The sequence below is a fragment of the Scardinius erythrophthalmus genome, assembly GCF_964197995.2.
Source record: "Scardinius erythrophthalmus genome assembly, chromosome: 19".
Taxonomy (NCBI): Eukaryota; Metazoa; Chordata; class Actinopteri; order Cypriniformes; family Leuciscidae; genus Scardinius; species Scardinius erythrophthalmus.
The window spans coordinates 22095639-22119439 of NC_138239.1; the positions used below are offsets into that span (position 1 = coordinate 22095639).

The following is a 23801-nucleotide window of genomic DNA, read 5'->3' on the forward strand; positions in this document are numbered from 1 at the left end:
GGCAACCCGTGACGTTCCTGTACCCATAGCTGTTCATGTCCCCAGTCTCAGATTCATGCGTTTCTATGTCAACGCTATCAATGCCAAAATGAATCTGCAGCAGTCAGGTGCAAATAAGAGCTCTGCAAGTTGTTTACACATTATTATTTTAATGTTATGTGCTTTGAGACATGAGGTAGTTTAACACCGTCTCTCGTGGCGCTTAGCAAACTTTACTGTGTGCGTTCATGTGTTTTGAAGGAGACGAGGTTTTGGAGACGCTCTGAAGGGAGGGTGGGATCTTATGCTTTCAATGCTAGTTTGCTATTGCTAGCCTCTTCGAAATTGCCTACCCTACCTTTAAATTGTTTCATTTTTTAAATTAGGCTACTATTATTATTTTTGGCATAGGGATTTTGATACACCAAACAGATAGGAAGTAATGCCAGTTTCAACATAACATGAGTTAAAATAAACAGCACAAAGTGAGGATATCCAAGTGTTTGAAATATGACTGTGATTGCATAACAGAACAGATGGAACAAAGATTATTGTTTCGTTTTCGTACATTCAAAGCCAGTGCAAGAGTACTTTAAGCCTCTGTTGAAGTTGACTTTCTGTTTGGGTTCAGTATTACTATGATGATAATAATAATAATAAACTTAACCCATTATTTTTCTCTTCAAATGGTTAATGTGGTAATCTGACCTAATAAAAACTGCATGTGCAGACATGCACTTTTGTTATTTTGTCCAAACATGCACTGATTGTTATACAAAATAGAGATTTCAATTTTACTCCAGCAAGAAAACATACACACACAGCTTTACAAAGATCAGACATTACAACCTGTGGTCTCCGAGACCCACGTTTAGGATTTTTGAAACATGAAATTCTCCTAAAATTAGCAAAAGACATGCGTTAACATTATACCTAAGCATGTTTTAAAGCAAGGTGGATTAAAGGGTTAAATTAAACACTTAACCTGTGATAATGAGTCTTTTTTTATTATCGTTTCTATAACTGCAGCATAGGCTAACAGGTTTAGAGAGACATGAATTATAGTCTCGGGGAATTGCTGTTCGGAACTGTGTGTTTCACAACTGCTCAGGATTAAGACTCGTCTTAACTCAAACAAGGAGATGGGATGTGATAGACGTCCAAACGATTTGCGATTCGCAACACAGTAAATAACTCGTGAATTTGTTTGGAAATGGTTGATGATTAAATTCAGTGCAAAGTGCACGACTAGGCTACATAAGTCAGTGAGGACACACGTCGAGTATCCTCGCCATTGCATAACTTTTACTTCCATGTATCTGAAGTTGCGCACCAGGATTTGAGCGCTATGTGGTACTTTTGCGATGTTTTCGGCCGTATATGGCAATCGCCGTGTATTTTGTTTTATTTGTTGGCGTTTTGGGTCGCACCTGCGTTACTGCATCCACAGTGTTTGGATTTTAAACCCCCCTTTCAGCCTCAACAAGAGCTTCAGTTCTGTGAAATGTATAAATACTTCGGCTGCTGTGACTATGCCAAGGACCAAGAGCTGAAGGCAAAATACTATCGGATAATGGATAACTTCGATTATTATGGATATTCGAACTGTGCCGTGTACGTTCAGGATATGCTTTGTCAGGTAAGTTTGTTTGACCGCACAATTATGAAACGATATTTTTTGTTTAGTTTGTGGCTTTATAAATGTACTCGAACCATTTTTTGTTTGCCTCTCAACACGTACCGCAATTTGCAGCCATAAATTGTACTAAACGATGATGATGTCCAGCTCTCTGTCTGAGTTGCCAATGATTTGAAACACAGTTGGTTGGGGCCAAATGACGTCACTAGAGGAATCTCTTTTTTGCCAATAGTAACAAACTTAACCTTTCAAATAGTTACAAGGTACATGCACACTGCACAGTCATGTAAATGACCACACAAAGAGCATGACTAAAATAAAACAACATAAAACACCAAATAAAATTATATAAAAAATGCATAGACTATGTTTCAAACAAAAAACAACAACACGTAAACAAGTATGAGATACAATATAGCAAATTATTACATGGCTTGGTTGAATTCCAATGTAGAATGCGGTCTGTTATTTCTTGATAACAGACCACTGCTAAGTATAACACACCGTTGCCATGAAAAACAGAGCGTTGCTATGGATGCAGGATTCTAACCATAGAGAATGAACGGACATTTTTTATTTTGCTGATTTTTAAATCAATAAACTCCTTTTTAAATCAATATTTTGTGTCAGATTATTGATTTATTTGGTGGGTAGCCATGTAATAAGCGGGATAATGTAGAGCGAGGCGGTTGTTATAGCGAATACAACCCCTTCCTGCTGATTCAAGACCCCGATCAGCCTGTCGGGGTTGTATTCGCTATAACAACCGCCTCGCTCTACATTATCCCTTACATAAACACCCAAGGTAATCAGATGAGTCGAACATTTCAAAAGAATAGCATTTATTTTAAATAGAAATCATATAGGCTAACATAAATGTCACTTTTGATCAGTTTAATGCATCCCTGCTGAATAAAAGTATTAATTTCTTCAAAACTCCCTGGCATGCTATAGCAACCAGCCAGAACACCCTAGCAAGATTGACCCTAGCAACCATTCACACCAAATTAGAAACCTATTGCTAAATATAGGGTTCAGAAGTAAGTTACACGTCTAGGGGTCACGTAAAAACTTCATAGATTGCTTTTTCCCCAGTGCAGTGTGGGCCACTGTAAACACTACATTGATGTTTAAGTAGGCTACTTGTGGTTTTCACAGAGTGTTGAATGTGGGAAAGCGGACATGACTATTCAAATGCATTGCTTGAGGCTGTCACGATTCAGTTACATCCCCCCACTTTTCCTGTTTCTCTTCTTCAGGAATGCTCTCCATATGCTGCTCATCTTTTTGATGCCGAAGACCCCAACACGCCTTTACGGACCATACCTGGACTCTGCCCCGACTATTGCTCTCAATTCCATTCCAAGTGCAGATCCTTTCTTACCTTGTTGTCTGACGATCCACGTCTTCCAGAACTTGAGCATGACCAGCGCAGGCTTTGTCAGTACCTAGAGCTGGATGACCCAGATTACTGCTATCCTCGTATTCTGAGCAATGAACGCTTGACCAAAAATCTGGGCCGCACTGTAGCGGACTCTCAGGGCTGCTTGCAGCTATGTTTGGAGGAGGTAGCCAATGGACTCAGAAATCCTCTCGCCATGGTTCACGCCAATGATGGCACGCACAGGTTTTTCGTTGCTGAACAAGTTGGCCTGGTCTGGGTATACCTTCCAGATCGATCAAAGCTTAAAAAGCCATTTCTAAACATCACAAAAGCTGTGTTGACATCTCCATGGGAAGGTGATGAAAGAGGATTTTTGGGACTCACCTTTCACCCCCGTTTTAAATACAATGGGAAGCTGTATGTATACTACTCTGTTGAGGTGGGCTTTGATGAGAGAATCCGTATCAGTGAGTTCCGTATCTCTTCTACGGATATGAACGTGGTTGACCACGGTTCAGAGAGGTGAGCAGCTGCTTTTCTTTAAATTAAAGGTTCCAAAAGGGGGGGTTCATTTCGTTGCAACAGAACCATTTTGGGTTCCTCAAAGAACCGTTCTGTGAACAGTTCTTAAAAGAACACTTTTTTTTTCTTATTGTGAAAAATAATTGAATAATCTGAAGAAACTTTTTCCAATTTAAAGTACTTTTGAGCAATGGAAAGGTCCCATGGTTGTTAAAGGTCCTTCATGGAACCATCAATGCCAATAAAGAACCTTTATTTTTCGAGTGTATGCTTTCAATAGTTTCAATTGGGTTTAGAGCGTCAAATACTCCACATACAGTATCTTCATGTCCCCTCAGAATCATTTTAGAGATCGATGAACCTGCTTCTAATCACAATGGTGGGCAGCTTCTCTTCGCCGATGATGGATACTTATACATCTTCACTGGAGATGGTGGAATGGCAGGAGATCCATTTGGGAAATTCGGAAATGCACAGAACAAGTAAGTTTAGATGAGTAGTCAACTCTGATATTATTTGAATATTTTGTACAAGAAGATAATTTCAGTTTGGTACAAGAAGGACAGATTGGTTGTGATCATTTTCCATCTCTTATCTGGATGTTACTGCTAGATCTGCCCTTTTGGGAAAGGCTCTTCGCATTGATGTAGATGACAACGAGAGGGGGCCGTTGTACAGAATTCCACCGGACAATCCATTCATACGTGAACCCAACGCTCGTCCAGAAGTGTATGCCTACGGTGTGAGGAACATGTGGAGATGCTCTGTAGACAGAGGAGATCCGAACACCAAGGAAGGAAAAGGACGAATTTTCTGTGGAGACGTGGGACAGAATAAGTATGAGGAAGTGGACATTGTAGAGAAAGGCCGGAATTATGGCTGGAGAGCAAAAGAGGGCTTCTCTTGTTACGACAAAAAACTCTGTGCCAACAGCTCCTTAGGTGGGAATACATTTACTTTAAATTTCCTTTATATTCTTAACGTTTGGATTTTTTTTTATTGGATGAATGGACGAATTATAGTGTCTTTTTCAACCTATAAAGACTTTTTACGCTAAATTCTTTTACTTCTAGATGATGTTCTTCCGATTTACGCATATCCACACAAAATGGGTAAATCGGTCACAGGTGGATATGTTTACAGAGGCTGTGAAAATCCAAATTTAAATGGCATGTACATATTTGGAGACTTCATGAGTGGGTAAGTAATTCTTTTTTTAAAGAAAAAAAATGAATGCTTTCAGTCAGAAAGAGTGTATTAAAGTGACGGTGAAGACATTAATAAAATGTTACAAAATATTTCTATTTAAAATAAATGCAGTTTGAACTTTGTATTTTTCAAAGTAAAAAATGCCATGGTTTCCACAAAAATATTAAGCAGCACAGCTGTTTTCAGCATTGATAATGATAAGAAATGTTTCTCGAGCACCAAATCATCATATTAGAATGATTTCTAAAGGATCATATGACATTGGAGATTGGAGTAATGATGCTGAAAAAGCTTAACCATCACAGTAATAAATTGCATTTTCCCAGAATATATTCAAATACAAAACAGTTATTTCATAGTGTAATAATAATTCTCAAAATTATTGCGTTTACTGTATTTTTGATCAAACAAATGCAACTTTGGTGAGCATTGGACTTTTTTTCAAAGCATTAAAATCAAAATCATTTGAATGGTAATGTATATGCTGTTGACAATGACAAACATTGTTTTTTAAATGTGAACTCTGTGAATTTCCAGACGCCTGATGAGTTTAAAGGAAAACAGAAACACACACAATTGGGAATACAGTGAGATTTGCATGGGTGAGGGTCTGACTTGTTCATTTCCAGGGCTTATCAACAATTACTATCCTTACATCATTTCGTTTGCAGAGGATGAAGCAGGTATGTACAAGAAAGGCGACATGTTCCTTTTACACACTTTATATGCTGCATAAATTAGTTGCTATCACCTCCTAGCGGGAAGAAAACTATGTAGAGTCTAATGTTAATTTGATCAGTGTTTCATGTGACTTAACTTGGAGTTATCTGTGACCAGGTGAACTCTACTTCATGTCCACTGAAATACCAAGTGCAACATCTCCTACAGGCGTTGTGTACAAGATTGTTGACCCTTCAAGGTATTCGTTTTCATCACTCATAATAATGTAGTCCCTTGTGTTCAAAGATCAGCTTGTGTTGCCTCTTAACAGACTTTACTCTCAAAATGCTATGTTGGCACCAATATGTTGTGCTGTAATCTCTCTCTCCCTCCCTCTCTCCCTCTCTCTCTCTCTCTCTCTCTCTCTCTCTCTCTCTCTCTCTCTCTCTCTCTCTCTCTCTCTCTCTCTCTCTCTCTCTCTCTCTCTCTCTCACACACAAAAATCAGAGTTACAGTGAGACACTTACATTGGCAGAGAATAGGGCCAATGCGTAAATGTTAAAATACTCTCTGTTTTAAAAGTATGGCCACAAGATTATACATGTTAACATGATTTTAGTGTGTCAATTCTGTGTAAAGCTATATCCACTTTTACAGCTATGACAACTTAACAGTTCAGTCAAATAATTTATTTGTTATGACAGTAAATTAGACAGGTTAAGACATGGGAGCTCCTGAATGCATTGCAATTTGCTCAGTAATAAGTTTATGCCAAGATGGTGGATGGAGCTTAACGTCTAACACAACCTTAAAAATGATGAGAAAGACTTTACAGCTCAAATAATACACAAGTTTTAACAGAATAACATAATAATTTAGTGCTTTTATCAAATTTAAAGCTTCATATTTCGGGTTATAAATCCTCCAGAAATTGGACCCTGTTTTCTTCCATGTGTCTTGCCGTAACCTGGATTTTTGCTTCTATTAAAGAAAACAAGAGACATAATTCTGTGATAATCAACATTAGGCCACAAATACTGTTGATCTCAACTTGTATTAAACCCAGAACATTCATTAAAAGATTAAAATGCTCTCCCTGCTTTATTACAGACGTGCACCTCCAGGAAAATGTAATTATGAGCCACTTTCAGTTCGTGTTAAGAGCAGTCTTATACCATTCAAGCCAAAGGAAAGTAAGTTTGCTTACTTCATAAGAGATTTAGTCAATCTGTCCATCCAAAACTGTGTTTTTGCCATCAAATTATGCTTTTTTAAATTAAATGTTCAATAGAGTACCACAATTAGAGTAGGCCTCACAGAATCATCATCACCTTGGTTCCCTTAAAATTCCAGAAAATAAGCTCAGCGACCAACAAAAGTTTATGATTCTTATGTTTTGTTCATCATGACAATCGTCACTAAATGCAATTGCAAGAAGTCAAAATTAAAGTTAGGCTCTAATGAACTACACCATGTACGCACAACTTCAACCTCACCACCACTAAGCTTCCAAAAACTTTCAATTTTGATTTCATATCTACAATTTGGAAAGTTTGTGTTAGAATAGTTTTGAAGATCTTGAGTACAAACACAATAAGGCTGTGGAAGCAGACTAGCGAGTAGAAGAGTTTTCCTGTTCGGTGTGATGTTTAATGTCCCCGAAAGCCCTATTTAGCCAATTTTACAAGATACGTAAAACAGGACAATAGAACCAGAGTGAAAATAAAAATTAAACTTTTTTCCAGGTTTTAGGACTCTGCTGCACTCTATAACAACATGATTGAGTAACTGATTTTTGTATAAATCCCCCTTTTCACAGCATTGATAGGAGTCCATGTTCCAACAAAGCTTCCTGTCGATGACTCAAAAGGCTGGTTTCAAGAGCTGCTGGACATCTTAAATGAGCAGGATGGGCAGATCACCACCACACCATTCACCCCAACTACACCCAAGCCCAAGAGGAAAGGCAGACGCAGGAAGGGCAAGCACAAGAACGGAGTGGTGAGATTAGTCGGGGATGAAGAGGGCCGGATGGATCGGGGAAGGGTGGAAGTATACGCTAATGGGGAATGGGGGACCGTTTGTGATGATCTCTGGAACACCAAGAATGCCATTGTGGTCTGCCGGCAGCTCGGGTTCCGCCATGCACTCAAGGCTGCCAAGCACGCTGAGTTTGGGGAAGGGACGAGCCTGAAGATTATTTTGGATGATGTGCAGTGTGAGGGGACTGAAGAAACTCTCTTGGATTGTCAGCACGCTGGGGTTGGCACACACAACTGCGCTCACCATGAAGATGCAGGAGTGATATGTGGAAATTCAGATTCAGGCCTAGAATAATCTGAAACGTTTCAGAAACAACCTTTTTGTTATTAGTTGTAGCACATAACTGATCTTTTCCAACTGCAAGAGAGAAGACATTTGGACTATAATACAGTTTTTCTCAGTCGCTTTAGGGCCATTTCTTGAATCATCCTTAAAGGGATAGTTCACCCAAATAAATTTAATTCTGTCATTACTCACCGTCATGTCGTTTCAAAGCCCTAAAATTTCGTTTATCTTCAGAACACAAATTAAGATCTTTCTGATGAACAGATTTAAGGCTAAATCAGATTTGTTCATCATATAAAGTGATTGTGTCTCTTCAGAAAATTTGGACTGAACGGCTCAATTCCTATGATTAGTTTTACGATCTCTTTATGAATTTTTTGAAGCGTCAAAGTGGTAGTTGCGCAGCCGTCTAAGGAGGGACAGAAAGCTATCAGATTTCATCAAAAAGATTTTGTGTTCTGAAGATTAACAAAAGTCTTACGGCTTTGGAACAACACGAGGGTGAGTAATTAATGACAGAATTTTCATTACTTGGTGAACTAGCCCTTTAAAATTGCAAACCAGTAAGTGCATTTCTCGAAACAATTACGTACAAGCAGGAGTGATATGTGGAAATTCAGATTCAGGCCTAGAATAATCTGAAACGTTTCAGAAACAACCTTTTTGTTATTAGTTGTAGCACATAACTGATCTTTTCCAACTGCAAGAGAGAAGACATTTGGACTATAATACAGTTTTTCTCAGTCGCTTTAGGGCCATTTCTTGAATCATCCTTAAAGGGATAGTTCACCCAAATAAATTTAATTCTGTCATTACTCACCGTCATGTCGTTTCAAAGCCCTAAAATTTCGTTTATCTTCAGAACACAAATTAAGATCTTTCTGATGAACAGATTTAAGGCTAAATCAGATTTGTTCATCATATAAAGTGATTGTGTCTCTTCAGAAAATTTGGACTGAACGGCTCAATTCCTATGATTAGTTTTACGATCTCTTTATGAATTTTTTGAAGCGTCAAAGTGGTAGTTGCGCAGCCGTCTAAGGAGGGACAGAAAGCTATCAGATTTCATCAAAAAGATTTTGTGTTCTGAAGATTAACAAAAGTCTTACGGCTTTGGAACAACACGAGGGTGAGTAATTAATGACAGAATTTTCATTACTTGGTGAACTAGCCCTTTAAAATTGCAAACCAGTAAGTGCATTTCTCGAAACAATTACGTACAAGCAGCACCACACAAAAGCCTGTAACTTGCTAAAAATCCTTAGTTCATCTCTCAAAAGTGTTTATATCTATGAACATATCACTGCTAGAATGACAAATCTGTGTCGTTATTCACAAACAAGCTAGTTAAAATGCTTAGCCATGTTGTCAATATAACAGTGTACTCTGACTGTGTTTCCTGATGTGAAATATGGCAACGGTTTTGCAAATGGTTATACAAAACAGTGCACTTTTTCTATATGGCATATATCTATATCTATTTTTCAACAGTACAAATTTACAGATTAGTGTATTTTGGCAGAAATCCCATTTTTGACAGGATTTAGTTAGATTGTGGTCTGTCAACAAATCATAGTGCAATGTCATTGTGATATAAAAAAGAAAAAGACAAGTATACCATATTACAGTACAGTGCACATTTTTGGATTACATACATTTACTGTCCACAAAACATTTGAATGTTCTCTCAACCATTTGCCTCCATCCTTCGGCTTGCCTTGGACATTGTAAGGCCATGATTGAGAACATGTTTTACAGTGGCCCTTATTTTATCAGAAATGTGCCTATGTCCTCTGCCTCTTCTACCTCTGTTTTGCCCCGCTAACCTTCCATCATGCATCCTTACCTGGCTTTTGACCCTGTTCATTTCTTTGTTCTTTCATTCTCAGAAATTGTAACACTGTGATGTGCCCTGTCTATATATGCTTAGCCTAAATTGAAGGTTCATCAGATGCACCTCTGAGGTATTTTACAGAACTGGTTACAGACTTGTCTTCATTAGTGAAATCCACTAATGATTTTGATTTTGAAATTGTACAAAATCATTTGCATGAATGTAGGCCTACCAAAGAATTGACAAGTTGTTCAAAAGAATGAGAAATTGATTTATGATGTGCACACGTGAGATGTGGAGGTTGAACAAGTAGTTTTGAGAATTGTGATTTAAGAAATGTCCCAAAGTGGCTGAGAAAAACTGTAAAACGTGATATTTGAGTTTAGTTTAAATCATGTCGAAACAGAATGTTCATGACCTCTGGATGTATTACTGAATCAATAAATTAAGTTTTGTTGTCCCATAAATTATATCATTACATAACATTTGTAACAGTTCATTTAGCGTTATTCATTCAAATAAATCTGGAATGATACCGTTTTTGTGATTATTTTAAACCAACCCAAAACATGAGAAACAAAATCAGCGTATCTTAAAATGTCTTTGGACCATAGACTGTAAAAAAATATGCTTTGGACACTCGTTTGTTGAAGTACCTTGGCGAACAAATATGAATATGGTAGTCTGCTCATTTGTATAATTTTTCAGAGTATGGTATTAGCTACTATCCATCTGTATCACTTTACAAATTTACACTTCAGCTATAGGCTATCGTGAATAGGAAACAACTGGCAAACTAGACGTTTTGTTGTACTTTTAGAGATAGCCTAACGTTACCGCTATTTTCTTTTTTTTACAGATACAGATTATTTTTTTATATTTTCTCTAAACAGTAGCCTAACTTTTTTAAATAGTTGTAGCAAATGAATATTTTTTGCCTAGCAAATGGCATTTTACACAGTTGCTAGAATTGGTTTGCTAAAAGTTTTTTGCTAAATACGAGATTCAAATATAGCCTATAGATGTGTAAATAAATGCAAGGAAAATAATCTGGTATAATATGTCTTACTGTTTTCGTAGTAATAGCCTAATGCTTAATCATGTAGCCTACAAGCGTATATTAGCCATTAGCACGTTAGCATACAACAACATGGCTCCATAGCTCAGTGGTTAGAGCACTGGTCTTGTAAACCAGGGGTCGCGAGTTCGATCCTCGCTGGGGCCTTAATTGGGATTTTTCTTCTTTTTTTTTTCTTTCTACAAGAAATTGATTTTTTACAATCACGTTAAGTTTTTATTGTGAAGTGAAACTAACTATTATAAGAATAACAATTAAAGCGTAAAATTAAATATTGATGTAGCCTACTGCAAAATGCCTTTTCTTTTTATGATTTATATTTAAACATTATTTTTAGATTGCTCGGGAAGTTGTTTAATCATGTTTGTCTTAAAAAAACAACAACAGGATTTGAATGTGATATATTCATCTTAAATCCACATCCAAAACTAAATAAGCTGTGTTATCCAAATGTGGGTAGATGACATTGTTCTCATTTCAATGATGTCTTTGTGTGTTGAATTCCAGCTCTGCTTTGAACAAGGTCATTGATATGCTGAGCATTCAATCACGTAGGTAGTGCCAGCCATCTCTGCCAGCTTCCCTTCCAAAATTGGCATCCCTTTGAAAAGTAATTTAGCTCTCTGCCTCCAGAAACACATCATTTACAATGCAGGTCTTCCTGTTTGCAGAAATGGAGAGATGAATGTCATTTTAGTTCCCTTGTTGCGCATGCCATCATAATTCAGATTTTATTTTTTACTAATTGGACTAAATTAGCTGTCAAAATAGTTTTAGTTTTCACACTTTAAAATGCAAATTAAGCCTTTGTAAGAGCACAAAACAAATAAGGCATAAAAACTAGATTATTTTTAAGTGTCTAAAGGTCCAGTCAACATATAATTATGTTTATTGTAACATCCCTCATGTAATAATGCACAAAAGGTGTGCTGTATGATGTGCTGTTTTGCCAACAGTCATATTAGACTTTTTATTAAAATCTGCGCTGGACCTACTGTTTATTTCAAATGAATTAAATGTGGGGTTAGACTGACACCTATTGGCATTGTATTGAATTGATTTGGGAAAAGATATTTGTGTAGTAAACGTAAACATATTATACCAATAGATGGCAGTGTTGCACTGCCATAATTATTCAGTGGAAGATTAAAAAATGCCCTTCTTTTGTGAATTATCAACTAACAGTTCAACAATGCTCGATTTTAATAATAAGAGCATTTTAACTTATATGTTATGTTTTAAATAAATTCAAATAATTTAATTTAAATAATAAAATATATATATTTTAAAAATTCCTGGTTATTTACTGTAGGCCTATGTATTAGGCTACACGTAATATATATATATATATATATATATATATATATATATATATATATATATATATCTGTTATATATATACACAGCAAATTTATGGAGTTGAAAAATCCAGAGTTAGGCAAAAAAGTGCGAAAGAGTTAGATTTGTGAGTTTATTTTTTAACTCTGACTACAGTTTGTGTTATGGGATACTCCCTGTTTGTGTTGTATTTTGGAGTTTATTCAATGGTGTTCAGAAGCGTGTTTTAACACTACATCTGGAGTTAAATATTAAGAAGTGCGCCACACGATCGAGTCACGACCCTGGTGCAGCACTAAAGGCCTAATGGATCCGCCTTGAGGTATGTAAAAACGTTTTTATTACAATATATATATATATATATTCAAAATGTTCGATATTTTCTGACAGAAACACGTTTTGTCGTAGCTGTTGCATTATATGTGTGTGTACTAACGTCAATGACCGTGGCGAACGTGGTGTTTGAATTGAGTGGCTGTTAGCCTGTTTTGTGAGTTTTTTTCCCCTCGATTAAACGAACTAACATTAGATAGGCTAACCGTCTTTCACACCGTGTTTCTGAAAATTAGTTTTTTTTTGCCGTCAAATGGTGACTCAACTCAAGAAACCTTCTTCTGTTGAGCTTCCATACGTTAATGCCGACGAGGTAATACACTTTATACAGCCATGGAACTTTATGCCTGTTTTACAGACGTCCTAACTGCAGTGTCTACCCTGGATAATAATATATTTGAGCCGTGAAAGTGTAACGTTTGGCCTGCAACGGGTTTGAATTGTAATGATAAACGTTTTAGACTAGTGAATAGTTAAAAAAGTGCGTAGTTTTCAGCTTAAACATTTTTTTATTTTATTTTTTTTTTGCATTTTCAATCACACTAACATAACAGTTAACAAAAATTACATGTTTTCTCTTTAATGTCAGTTCACGATGTTGATAATAGTGCAACGTGAATGTAAAGCAAATTCTCTCGTCAAAGCCAGCAGGGATGACTGTGATTATGAAAATTGTATCAAAAATATTACATTACATTAGATGTCTGAATGGTTGTCTTTCCTTTTTTAATTAGATTTTGCAAGACTTCTTACTGATGTTTGGAGCAGAGGTTGCTTTAAGTTTCCTGGAAAAATGGAACACCAGTTTTAAAGAAAGTCATCCAGGAGGCCAGGAGGAACCTTAAAGAGACTGCTCTCCTAAAACAGCTTTTGAAAGCTGCACTGAATGAAGTATCTGACACTACTGATGATCCAGGTACAGTCATCATCAAAATAGTAATGTTGTTACTTGAGCCAATCAATCTTCTGGTTAAAAAGTTTTTATTGATTATTTCCCAAAAAGTCTGCTAAAAACACTTAATACACAGTTATTTCTTAATGTAATTTATTATGAAAGCTCATGAATTCATGCTTTGTGAATGCTTTTCATAAATTTTACATTAAAAAAAATCATGATGCATGTAAGAACATAGTAAGAGTAAGTCCCCTTGGCTTTGGGCATGTACAGTATCCAGTTTGCTCTCCAGCACACAATAAAAAACTACTAATAAAACTACCCCAATAATATTTCATCATTTTGATATATTATGATACACAATTCACAGGGCTAACTTAGAGATGCCCTAAACATACTTTGAAACAACTACGTTTTTTTCTGTCTCCAGAATGGGACAGCGACATGGCTTCTTTACTTGTCCTGCTGCATCTTCTCACTCCACAACTGGTGGAATCTGGTGAAATTTCACAAGGTTTGTTAAGACAACACTATCCTACTCCAAATATTGTAGTTAATGCCTATTTTTAAACAAATTGTTTATAAAGAGACATTTATGTTGTGTTTCAAGTCATTCCAAAGCCTTGATGATCATATCCTGACCACTGAAGGAAACCCTCAGCTATACCTTCTTGCCTCAGGGACTTCGAAAGCACAGGTTTTCACCTTTTACATTGTCTTGGACAAAAAACTCTTGCCTTGTCAGTCATGTACATCCTTGGGTGCTTTTGACAAGCTGTTCAAGTCCCATTTAAATGAGTTCACTGTGAAGTTGTTCATTGTTACTTCATCTGATGTATAAGTGTCTATCTCAGGTTACACAATCCTACTGCACTACATGTTTTTCTATATAATCCTGCAGTCTTGATTTTATATAATGAAGTGATGTGTTGTTGACATTGTTTTATACAATTTAATTTTTTTAGTTGGCACTCTGTTAGCTGCATAAATGTAAATGTTTTGCTGTTAGATTTTTACAGTATTTTATTTTAAATTGTGTCCATACATGGAATTTTTAAACCAATGTATGAATTTGATCAAATAAAAGCACTGAGTTGAGAGTATGGTGTTCAGTATATCATTTTCACATAAAACATTATATTATGTTAAATATATGTTAACTCTAAGAAGTGTTAAATGCAATATTTTTTAAGCGTTGATTTTTGACACTGTTAAGGAGTTCATATTATAAATAACTAAATTTTAGAGTTACAATTACTCTCTGTATGATTTGTATTTTAACTCCAGAAAGAGTTATATTTTAAATCTGAAAAAGTGTTAAAAATTCAACACCAAGAGCGGAGTTATTTTAACTCTGCGTTGAAGTCTATTTGATGGTCACGCATGTACACTCAAATTGAGTTGATTTTAACTCGCATGGAGTTTATTCCAAAGACCAGAATTTGCTGTGTAGGTGTCTTCAGGGCACCTATATTCAGGTGCCCTGAAGGGACAGATCATGCATCTATTAAAAAAATATAAATATTATAATATTATAAATATTATATTATATATATATAATTTATTTTTTTAATAGATGCATGATCTGTCCCTTCAGGGCACCTGTCATATATAAGAGGAATTTGCCATTCATGGTCAGGTCATGGAATAAAATATTAATTAATAGTCTGCCACCCATATGGTGCTTCTATTCATCCCTCCCTTTGTCAAGCACATTAAAAGTGTGCATTTCAAAAAATCATATTATGTTTAAAATGCCTATTTAATTTCCTTATGACTCGCATTGGATCAAAAGGCATCTGAAGCAGAAAACTCCATGACTGAAAACTGAGCCGCCTTCTGTGTGGAACACTTTTCCAGATGAGGACACAATGATTAATACATGATGCAAAATCAGCAAATGTTGAAAGATTTGACTACTACTTCCATTATAAAGGATGGATCATGTGGCTGTATGATGTAAGTGGTTTTAAGCCATTTCAAATCAGAACAACAGTGTGACCCCAACATGACCCCTTTTCATATCTCACATTAGTCTTCCTGTTAATTATGGTCAATTAATGGGACACTAGTGAGTGCTCTCCTCTAGCAAGCTTTAAGTGGAGCGCTGAACCTGAACAAATCCCATTTCCTGTCATGTTTCCCTCTTCTCTTATCAAAAGGTTGGTCATCTCCGCCACACAGACCCAGATCCTGCAGTTCTGGAGAGGCGCTGGAGCATTTCTCACGGCTCATCACAGGGGACACATTATCGCATGTGTACAATAACCAGGCCACGTTAACTAAAGGAGTATCATCCTTATCAGAATAAATATGAATTTGCTAACTAACACAAACATAATAATAAGACATTTTTGAGCTCATGTGACACTGAAGACTGGAGTAATGATGCTGAAAATGTTGCTTTGTCACAGGAATAAATTACATTTTAAAATATATTAAAAAGAAAACAGATATTTTAAATTGTAAATATTAGGTTTTAGTATTGTATTATATTACATTATAATTTTTAGTGTGTTTTTGTTCAAATACAGCTGGTTAAGCATAAGAGACATTTTAAAAAAATCTTAAAGACCCCAAACTTTTGAACGGTAATATATAAACCTATTATCATTATAGGCCTACATCATTATAACATTTTTCAAAAAAATTATTTAGACACTTTCTGGTTGTCAGACATAAGTGAATCACGATAAACTTAAAACCTTTTTTTTTTTTTTGGCAACTGATTCAATTTTCTGAAATGAGTTTATCTTCAGTATGATGTAACAGTTCTTGCTTTATACTAGATTTTACCAAACAATGAAACACAGATCTGATGAAGGTCCATTGTTGTCATGCCTAACGTTTTTCCGTTTAGAAGTGAGTGTATGGCTGCAGGTCTTGTCTATTAGGATTGGGGTGACTGACACAAACGGGTCAGTGAGCGGGACTAGGGGTCTGTGCCTGGCTCCAGACCGGCCGGCGATCCTACATACAGCTGTTTACTCACAGCTTGAGGCCTTCCTGAGGACCTGCCCCCCTCTAGAGACCCTGAGTTATGGAAGCTTGTTCTGCCACAGGATAAAACATTTTAAAAGATAATTGCTACTATTTATCTCACAACTGCGAGTTTATATCTTACGATTCTGACTTCTTTTCTCAGAATTGTGAGATCTAAACTCGCAATTGCGAGTCATAAAGTCTAATTCTGATGAAAAAAATACTTTTTTATTTTTTTCTCATAATTGCAAGTTTACATCTCACAATTGTGACTTTATATCTCGCAATTGTGACTTTATATCACACAATTCAGAGTCAGAATTGTGAGATGTAAACTTGCATTTGCGAGAAAAAATGTAGGAATTTTTATTTTTTATTCTGTGGAGGAAACAAGCTTCCATAAGATATAAACACAATTGTGAGAGAGAAAAAAAAGTCAGAATTGTGAGATAAAAAGTCACAATTATCTTTTAATTTTTTTAATTCCAAGCCATAAACATGGAAGCTTAATTTATAAAATTAAGAAAAATGGTAATCCGCCACAGAATAAAAAAGAAAAATGGTAATTTGCGACTCACAATTTATCTCACAATTCTGAAATTTTTCTCGCAATTGCAAGTCTACATCTCGTAATTCAGACTTTTTGTCTCAGAACAGCATGATATTAAGTCACAATTGGAGTTATAAAGTCCGAATTGTAAGATATAAACTCGCAATTTTGATTTTTTTTCTCGCAATTCTGACTTTTTTCTCGCAATTGCGACTTTATATCTCTCAATTCTGACTTCTTTTCTCAGAATTGTGAGATATAAACTCGTTATTAAGAGTTTGAGGAAAACTAACTGACTTTTTTCTGAGAATTGCGAGTTTATATCTTACAATAATGTAAACTGATGTAAACTCGCAATTGTGAGAAACAAAGTCAGAATTGTGAGATAAAAAGTTGCAATTACCTTTTATTTTTATTCAGTGGCCGAAACAAGCTTCCGTAGGAAACAGGCTTCCATACTGAGCACAAAGCAGATACTGCCCCAACACACAATGGGGCTCGGCCCCAACCCCTCGCCCTAGTTAACAGCAGGTTACCATTGCATTGCTGGCAAAGATGCAGATTGCCCATAAAACTAATAAAGTGTGATAAATGCATCTGCCATTACTAATGATTGGCTTAAAATGTTATATTCAAACTTTCACCTTAAGGAAAGCACTTACTATTGCTCTTCCTACAACCACCCAGAACAGCCTATCATTGTGGAAGTGAGTTTGGCATGAGTAAGCAAAATCCACCCGAAATCTAGTTTGCACTGCTTTTTGGTTGACTGAAAAAGCCCTCTTCCCAGTTCTCAAAAGCTACACACTGAAGCACCACGGATCAAGGGTTGCCCTTTGGAGGCTGTAAAAGCTAGCTAAACACAGAAAAGCATCCGTTAAAAAATAAACAGTCATAAGGACCTGGGAGCTCAGCAGATGTGGCGCCGCACGTAGAGAGCCAGAAGCAAACATTTGGTTAACTCTCCTATTGAACAACGAAATATCTGGCTTTACGGCCATCTGTAGCAATACCATTCTCTTGTCTGCATGGCCAGGTGAGTTATCTTCTGCTATTGTGCTCTGTGAATGAGAATAGCTGAAATACCCTCCCCAAGTGATAACATCTCTTAGGCATAGGTTTTATGAAAAACCAAATGTGTAGCACACAATAGACTGACCCCAAGAGGTTAAGTTCCAGTCGCTCTGATAGTGAATTATCTCTAATACCACAAGAGCTGAAAACAGATATGTGATTTTTGTGCAGTACACTGGTAGTGTTCAAATAAATTTACTTTAAATCTACTTAAAGTAGCTACATTTAAAGGTATATATTAAAGGAGAACTCCGGTCAATTTTAACATTGAGCTCATTTTTTTGTATATTTGGAGTGCTGTCAATACAGAGAACAACGACAAAAATCGGTGTTGCCTACACCATGTTATCCTCTTTTTAAAATTTGCACCCTGTTGACTTCAATGGGGCAAGTACTAAACCTGCTTTTAGCCTCTTAACATCCTTGATGTGTCATTACAAGTGCACAGCTAATGTGAGTGATTCCTTCAGAGTGATCACGGGTGAATCTGACTGCAGTAGATGTGAAAGATATGAATAAAAATGATGTTATTTCAGCCAGCGCACATACCTGTGTTTACATCCTGTTTTCGGTCGAAGTCCATAGTAATCGATTGTCGAGTTCACACGCGTAGGTTTAGTTACCTATGATCACGCGCGTGAACTCGACAATCGATTATTATGGACTTCGACCGAAAACAGGAAGTAAATACAGGTATGTGCGCTGGCTGAAATAACATCATTTTTATTCATATCTTTCACATCAGTCAGATTCACCCGTGATCACTCTGAAGGAATCACTCACATTAGCTGTGCACTTGTAATGACACATCAAGGATGTTAAGAGGCTAAAAGCAGGTTTAGTACTTGCCCCATTGAAGTCAACAGGGTGCAAATTTTAAAAAGAGGATAACACGGTGTAGGCAACACCGATTTTTGTCGTTGTTCTCTGTACTGACAGCACTCCAAATTTACAAAAAAAATGAGCTCAATGTTAAAATTGACCGGAGTTCTCCTTTAAGTAAAAAAAAAAACAAAAAACATAGGAACATAGTAGTAGCCTATATTTAAAGTTCAAAAATAATAAATAAATGGTAAACTATAAGTATGATGTTAAGTTCACTTAAAATAAAGGTCCCAAAAGGGTGTTTTCTCAGTGATGCCATAGAAGAACCATTTTGGGTTCCATAAAGAACCTTTCAGCAATCAGTTCTTAAAACAACAATTTCTTATAGTGTGAAGAACAAATTAATAATTTAAAGAACCTTTTTTTTACAATTAAGAACCTTGCACAACACTTGCACATAGTTTTTCAGGTAGCTTTGCAAGCAGGTTTCTTCAATTATTATTATTATTATAATAAATGAATAAAATATTTTCTAAGTTCTGGAAAATAACGCTTTTAGGTACAAGTTTTTCAGTTCCAAACATATGCATTTTTGTATATGTAGCTCTTAGAAAATAAGATATAAAAAAGAAAAACATGATTATTTTGATTATTATTATTATTATTATTATTCCCGTCAATGGTGGCAGTTCATTATTTTTGTAAAAGTTTTGCAGTTCTGAACGTACAGGATATGTATAATATAATAAAATCATGACTAATATTCAAATTCATATTAAATTGCTGAAATAAAGCAAAAATGTATTTTACATAATATATATTTAAACATAAAAATTAGATTTTGGAACTGATACAAGGCCAAAAACTTTTAGATTAATTGGTCTGGACATTATACAGTACCAATCTATCAGAAGTACATCTACTTGAGTTCTTGAGGTAACCTATGAAATCTCTGTTTTTTATTTGATAGCATTATATTAAATAAAGTAAAAAAAACTAGTGTAAAGGAACAGTTGCGGATAATCAAGGCTGACATCATTGGTCTGTCTGTTATTCGTTTCATTTGTGCCTGTGGAAGAATGAACCTGAGCGTAACACATGAGCTGAAATCCCCAACTGATAAAACCTAAATTAAACTCAGCTGTGAACAGACCAGCAGGGTCATGGCTAAAATACACATGCCATTTCAAACACATCCACAGAGGAAAGAAATCACAATAACTCTCAAGCTTCTCCAATCGGATATTGTGTTGCTATGCTAAAACTTCTTCATAAATATGAGTCTTAAGGCCTGTTCACACCATGAATGTAACTATAACGTTAACTATATTAGAACTAACACCAATGCACGATAATGTTCTGTTTATTATAATTGTGCACTGCAATTTTATCGTCTACCGCTTAAAATGCTCAAGCTCTTTAAAGCAAGATGGTTTGTAATTGGCTATCAATGTTTTTTTTATTATTCATAAGCTGGAATTTTCTTTTTTTTAAAGTGACGATATTGTTTCTCTGTGCCGTTATCGTTATAGTTGTGGTGTGGACTCTGCTATTCTCTAACACTTAGAACGATTTTAAAACAATATCTTTATCATTTTCATTATAGTTATCATACGTGGTGTGAACGGGCCTTGTTAATCAAGGGTCACTAATATAAATCACATGATTAATAAGAATGTTAACAATAGCTTTCTAAAGGCTTTACAGACATCATTGATTTAATCAGCAATCTGGAAGCATGTAGACGTTTCATATGCACTTAATAGCCATATAAGCCTGTTTTTGTGGGGATTTTTAGACATACAGTACAAGCACAAATATAAATGTACACTGCTCTTTTGTGAGGGACAGAGACTTGGTTGCCAGTATAGATTGCTCATAGGCATTTGTGGCTCCCCTGCAGGAAGCACTGAGGAAATCTGGGATTCTTGTTGGTCAGGAAGAGTAAACATGGCATAAACCACCAGGCCAGTGGCTGTGCCTGTGTTGTCTGTATCATAAAGTAGCTCCTCTTTCATGAGCTAGCTAACGTAACACAAACTCTGACTTAAAGCTAATGACTTTGGAAAAGAAAGAAGGGATATGTCTCCTAGGCAGGTGGGAGCCCAAATTAAGGAATACCTAATTGTGAAAGGTCACTCAGGAGTTTAAAATGATTAATTATCATTATGCAATATAATTCTAAAGTGCATTATAACAACACATAGCCTATCTAAGCATTAAACATTAGGATAATAAATATTTATGAGTATGCAGCTTGCACTGGATGTTCGTCATGACATACTATGACATACAACGAATCTTGAAGCAATTAACTGCAATGCTTTCCCTTTACTCACTTTCCCTCGATATGGTCTACACATCTGCTGGTGATTCCTCATCTTTTCCAAGGACTTCAATGTGGTCTACATATGTTTGGCCGTGTTTCCTTGTCCATTTAGCCCCAGTTCCCTCTGAATTAGTAATGTGCTTTATGCCACCATGCAGATGTCCACCAGCAGGCAGTTCTCTCAAATCATATTTGGATCGACCCTTTTCAAAGCTAATTGGTGATGAATTAGCAATGACGCACCATTGCTCAGACTCTCCTCACATCAGATGTTAAATGTGGCTTGTGTTCCTGTCTTTCTAATGCTCTGTGTCACAAATTTGGAGGTCTGATGTTTCACTACAAATGCAGACTTTTTATGCAGCGACATTCAATGGAAGTAACAGAGCAAAGCTTGCAGGCACATGTCATTCATTTTATCTGTAGTTGCCGACTCAGAGCGGCCATGGAATCTTCCCAACATGCTGGGGAATAAATTATATCAGTTCTGGGAAGTTGCTGTAATGCAAACAAACAGTAATGTGCTAATGGCTGGAATTTCACACCCAGCAAACCAGTGTAGTGTATAAGTTTATGAGTGTTGATTACGTAATAATGGCTGGTAATTTTCTGCCCAACAGATGTGTATTTTGCATCATTTTGTGTGAGTTATATGTAAGAATATTAATGACTCGATTTTTTATCTGAACTGTCACAGAATGGAACCACAGTGTAGGATATCAAAGGCAGTGAATAATACATTTATGCTGCCTTCAAAAATAGATCGATCATATGAAGGGATATAAGGAAACAGGAAATGAAGCTAACATTGGATTCGACATAGGGTGACCACCTGCTAATAAGCCCAAGGGGGGACAAGGGGTATGTTTTTGAGGGACAATGTGGGACACTGTCTGGCACGGCGGTGCCCCACTGGGACCATTTCAGAACCCCATTTATAGCACATACCACCTTGCATAGTATTAATAATGCCCTATTCTCCTAAACGTGTAACTTTTGATGTATGCTCATGAATAGGCCAACCAATGTATTTTTTTCTAAATAAAGACTCTTTATGAATTGACAGATGTACTTCCACTTAAGATTTACTATATAATTTTATTTATTTTTCATTACAATTTATTTACTTTAAATAAATTAATAAATTATAATATAAATTTATAGGATTAACGGAATTGTAGTTGCTCAACACCACAGGAACAGTAAAAAATTGAACGATTGACCTCGTATTCCCCTCCCTCCATGTCCGATTGAGAAGGACGTTTTGCAAAGGTCACAAAAAGCCCTCTCGGTATCCCCCTCAACACCTTTTTAAGCCACAAATATTAATTTCCCCATTCTTGTTTCTTGTACTTACACCTTCTCTTTTTATGGCGTTGGCTCTCAGACAGTCTCTTTCTCGAATTTTCGAATTGGAAAGCGCGCATCTAAAAGTTCCTTCCTTCCCAGTGTGTCTGGTATGCGCGTGCGTGCGCTGTCATGACAACAACGAAAAAGTTGACAACGACCCAGGCTGCGTTCCAGTCCAAAATTGTCATGCCCTTCACTTGCTAACTTCCCTTCCTCTCGTTCACTCGGATGTACGTCATTGCGAGTGCCCACTACTGGCGGAAACTGCAATGGGCTGAACTGGAACGTCCTAAGCCCTTGATCACTTGGAATCAGCTGTGGAGTTGATTTATTATTTACATTTTTTTCCCTTTAAGAATTTGTTTAATGCAGCATCCAAATGTTTATAGGTGTGTTTGGGTTGTTTTAAATTTAAAAAAAAATTATAATTAATATATCATAGAGTTGTTTGTGTGGTGGTGATTAGACGAGATATGCGGTGACGTCACAATCGTGTTGCATTGTGGGACATATAGGTGCCTGAAGTGTACATTTGAAGCAGACTCGCTCCCTCGGTCAAAATCGAGGGAACGAGGGTCTGTCCATATAAACTTCCCTCGTCCACTTCACGAAGTGGAACGCACTTCAAAATGGCGGCAGGGATTCCCCCGAGGGGAAGTGCTTAGGGAAGTTTGCAAGTGCGTGTCTAAAAGTGGACTGGAACGCAGCACTAGGCTGTGTCCAAATTCAGGGTCTACATCCTCCTTAGGATCCTTCCTACCCGGTTGAAGGAGGAGGGGTCCTCCGACGACCGCAAAGCCCGGAAGTCGGTGTTTGTGAATTTGGACAGCCTACCCTTCTTTCACATATTTTCAGAGGAGAAAGGCCGCGAAATTTAAAAATACTACTGTTACTGTGTCACGAAATGTAGTTTTAAGAGTTTTTCAGTCGACAATGTAGTTGTGTAAAGCTCAAATCTGTGGTTTATTTATAAAGAGAGCGCCTTTTTAAAAATGTTTTCTGACGGTTTCGGAGTTGTGAGATCCAGGGATCACCGGGCGCTCAGCGCTCATGTACCCCGCCGAGAACAGCTTTGCCTCGGCTAGAGCTTCTAGACGTTCGCCGCTGTCAGTCTAGTGAGAATAATTCGTCTTGTGTATATCTAACAGGCGATCTTTGGTTTCATAAATCTATAATTTGTTCCTTGGCAGATTGTTGTGGCTGAGGGCAAAGTGAAGTTTCATAACTTTATATATTTAGGCTTATTTAACTTTAACGGTGTAGCCTGCTGTATGTTTGACTGAATCGTTTACTTTATTTCTTGACTTGTAGCTTCTTATACCTTTTAAAAACCGAAATTTAACAAAAAGAGACAGGGTTGCGTCATTTTATTTTATATAGCTTATGTAATAATATGTTAAAATGTATAAATTTACATTATTTATTATTGTTATTATAATAATATACCACTTGCGATTATCAATCTATTATAGTTATGCTGTTAAATTATTTT

The 23801-nt window shown here is 36.5% G+C and overlaps 1 protein-coding gene and 1 long non-coding RNA gene across 2 annotated transcripts; both read left to right on the top strand.

Annotated features, from left to right (window-relative positions):
• Positions 1-1056: 1056 nt before the first annotated feature.
• On the top strand, positions 1057-10095 carry hhipl1 (HHIP-like 1). Its single transcript, XM_081347791.1, has 9 exons — positions 1057-1618; positions 2878-3524; positions 3863-4006; positions 4137-4465; positions 4598-4724; positions 5271-5416; positions 5571-5652; positions 6504-6586; positions 7213-10095. The coding sequence occupies exons 1-9, from the start codon at positions 1328-1330 to the stop codon at positions 7728-7730; spliced, it is 2367 nt and encodes a 788-aa protein (XP_081203917.1). The 5' UTR covers positions 1057-1327; the 3' UTR covers positions 7731-10095.
• Positions 10096-12158: 2063 nt separating this feature from the next.
• On the top strand, positions 12159-14298 carry LOC308707559. Its single transcript, XR_014032186.1, has 4 exons — positions 12159-12293; positions 13039-13220; positions 13630-13713; positions 13810-14298. It is a non-coding gene; the product is annotated as an uncharacterized lncRNA (long non-coding RNA).
• The last annotated feature ends 9503 nt before the right edge of the window (positions 14299-23801 follow it).

Coding starts and splice junctions, on each gene's coding strand:
- hhipl1 (XM_081347791.1), top strand. CDS start 1,328: ATGTGGTACTTTTGCGATGTTTTCGGCCGTATATGGCAATCGCCGTGT. Junction 4,007..4,136: donor TTCGGAAATGCACAGAACAA/GTAAGTTTAGAT, acceptor TGTTACTGCTAG/ATCTGCCCTTTTGGGAAAGG. Junction 4,466..4,597: donor CTGTGCCAACAGCTCCTTAG/GTGGGAATACAT, acceptor TTTTACTTCTAG/ATGATGTTCTTCCGATTTAC.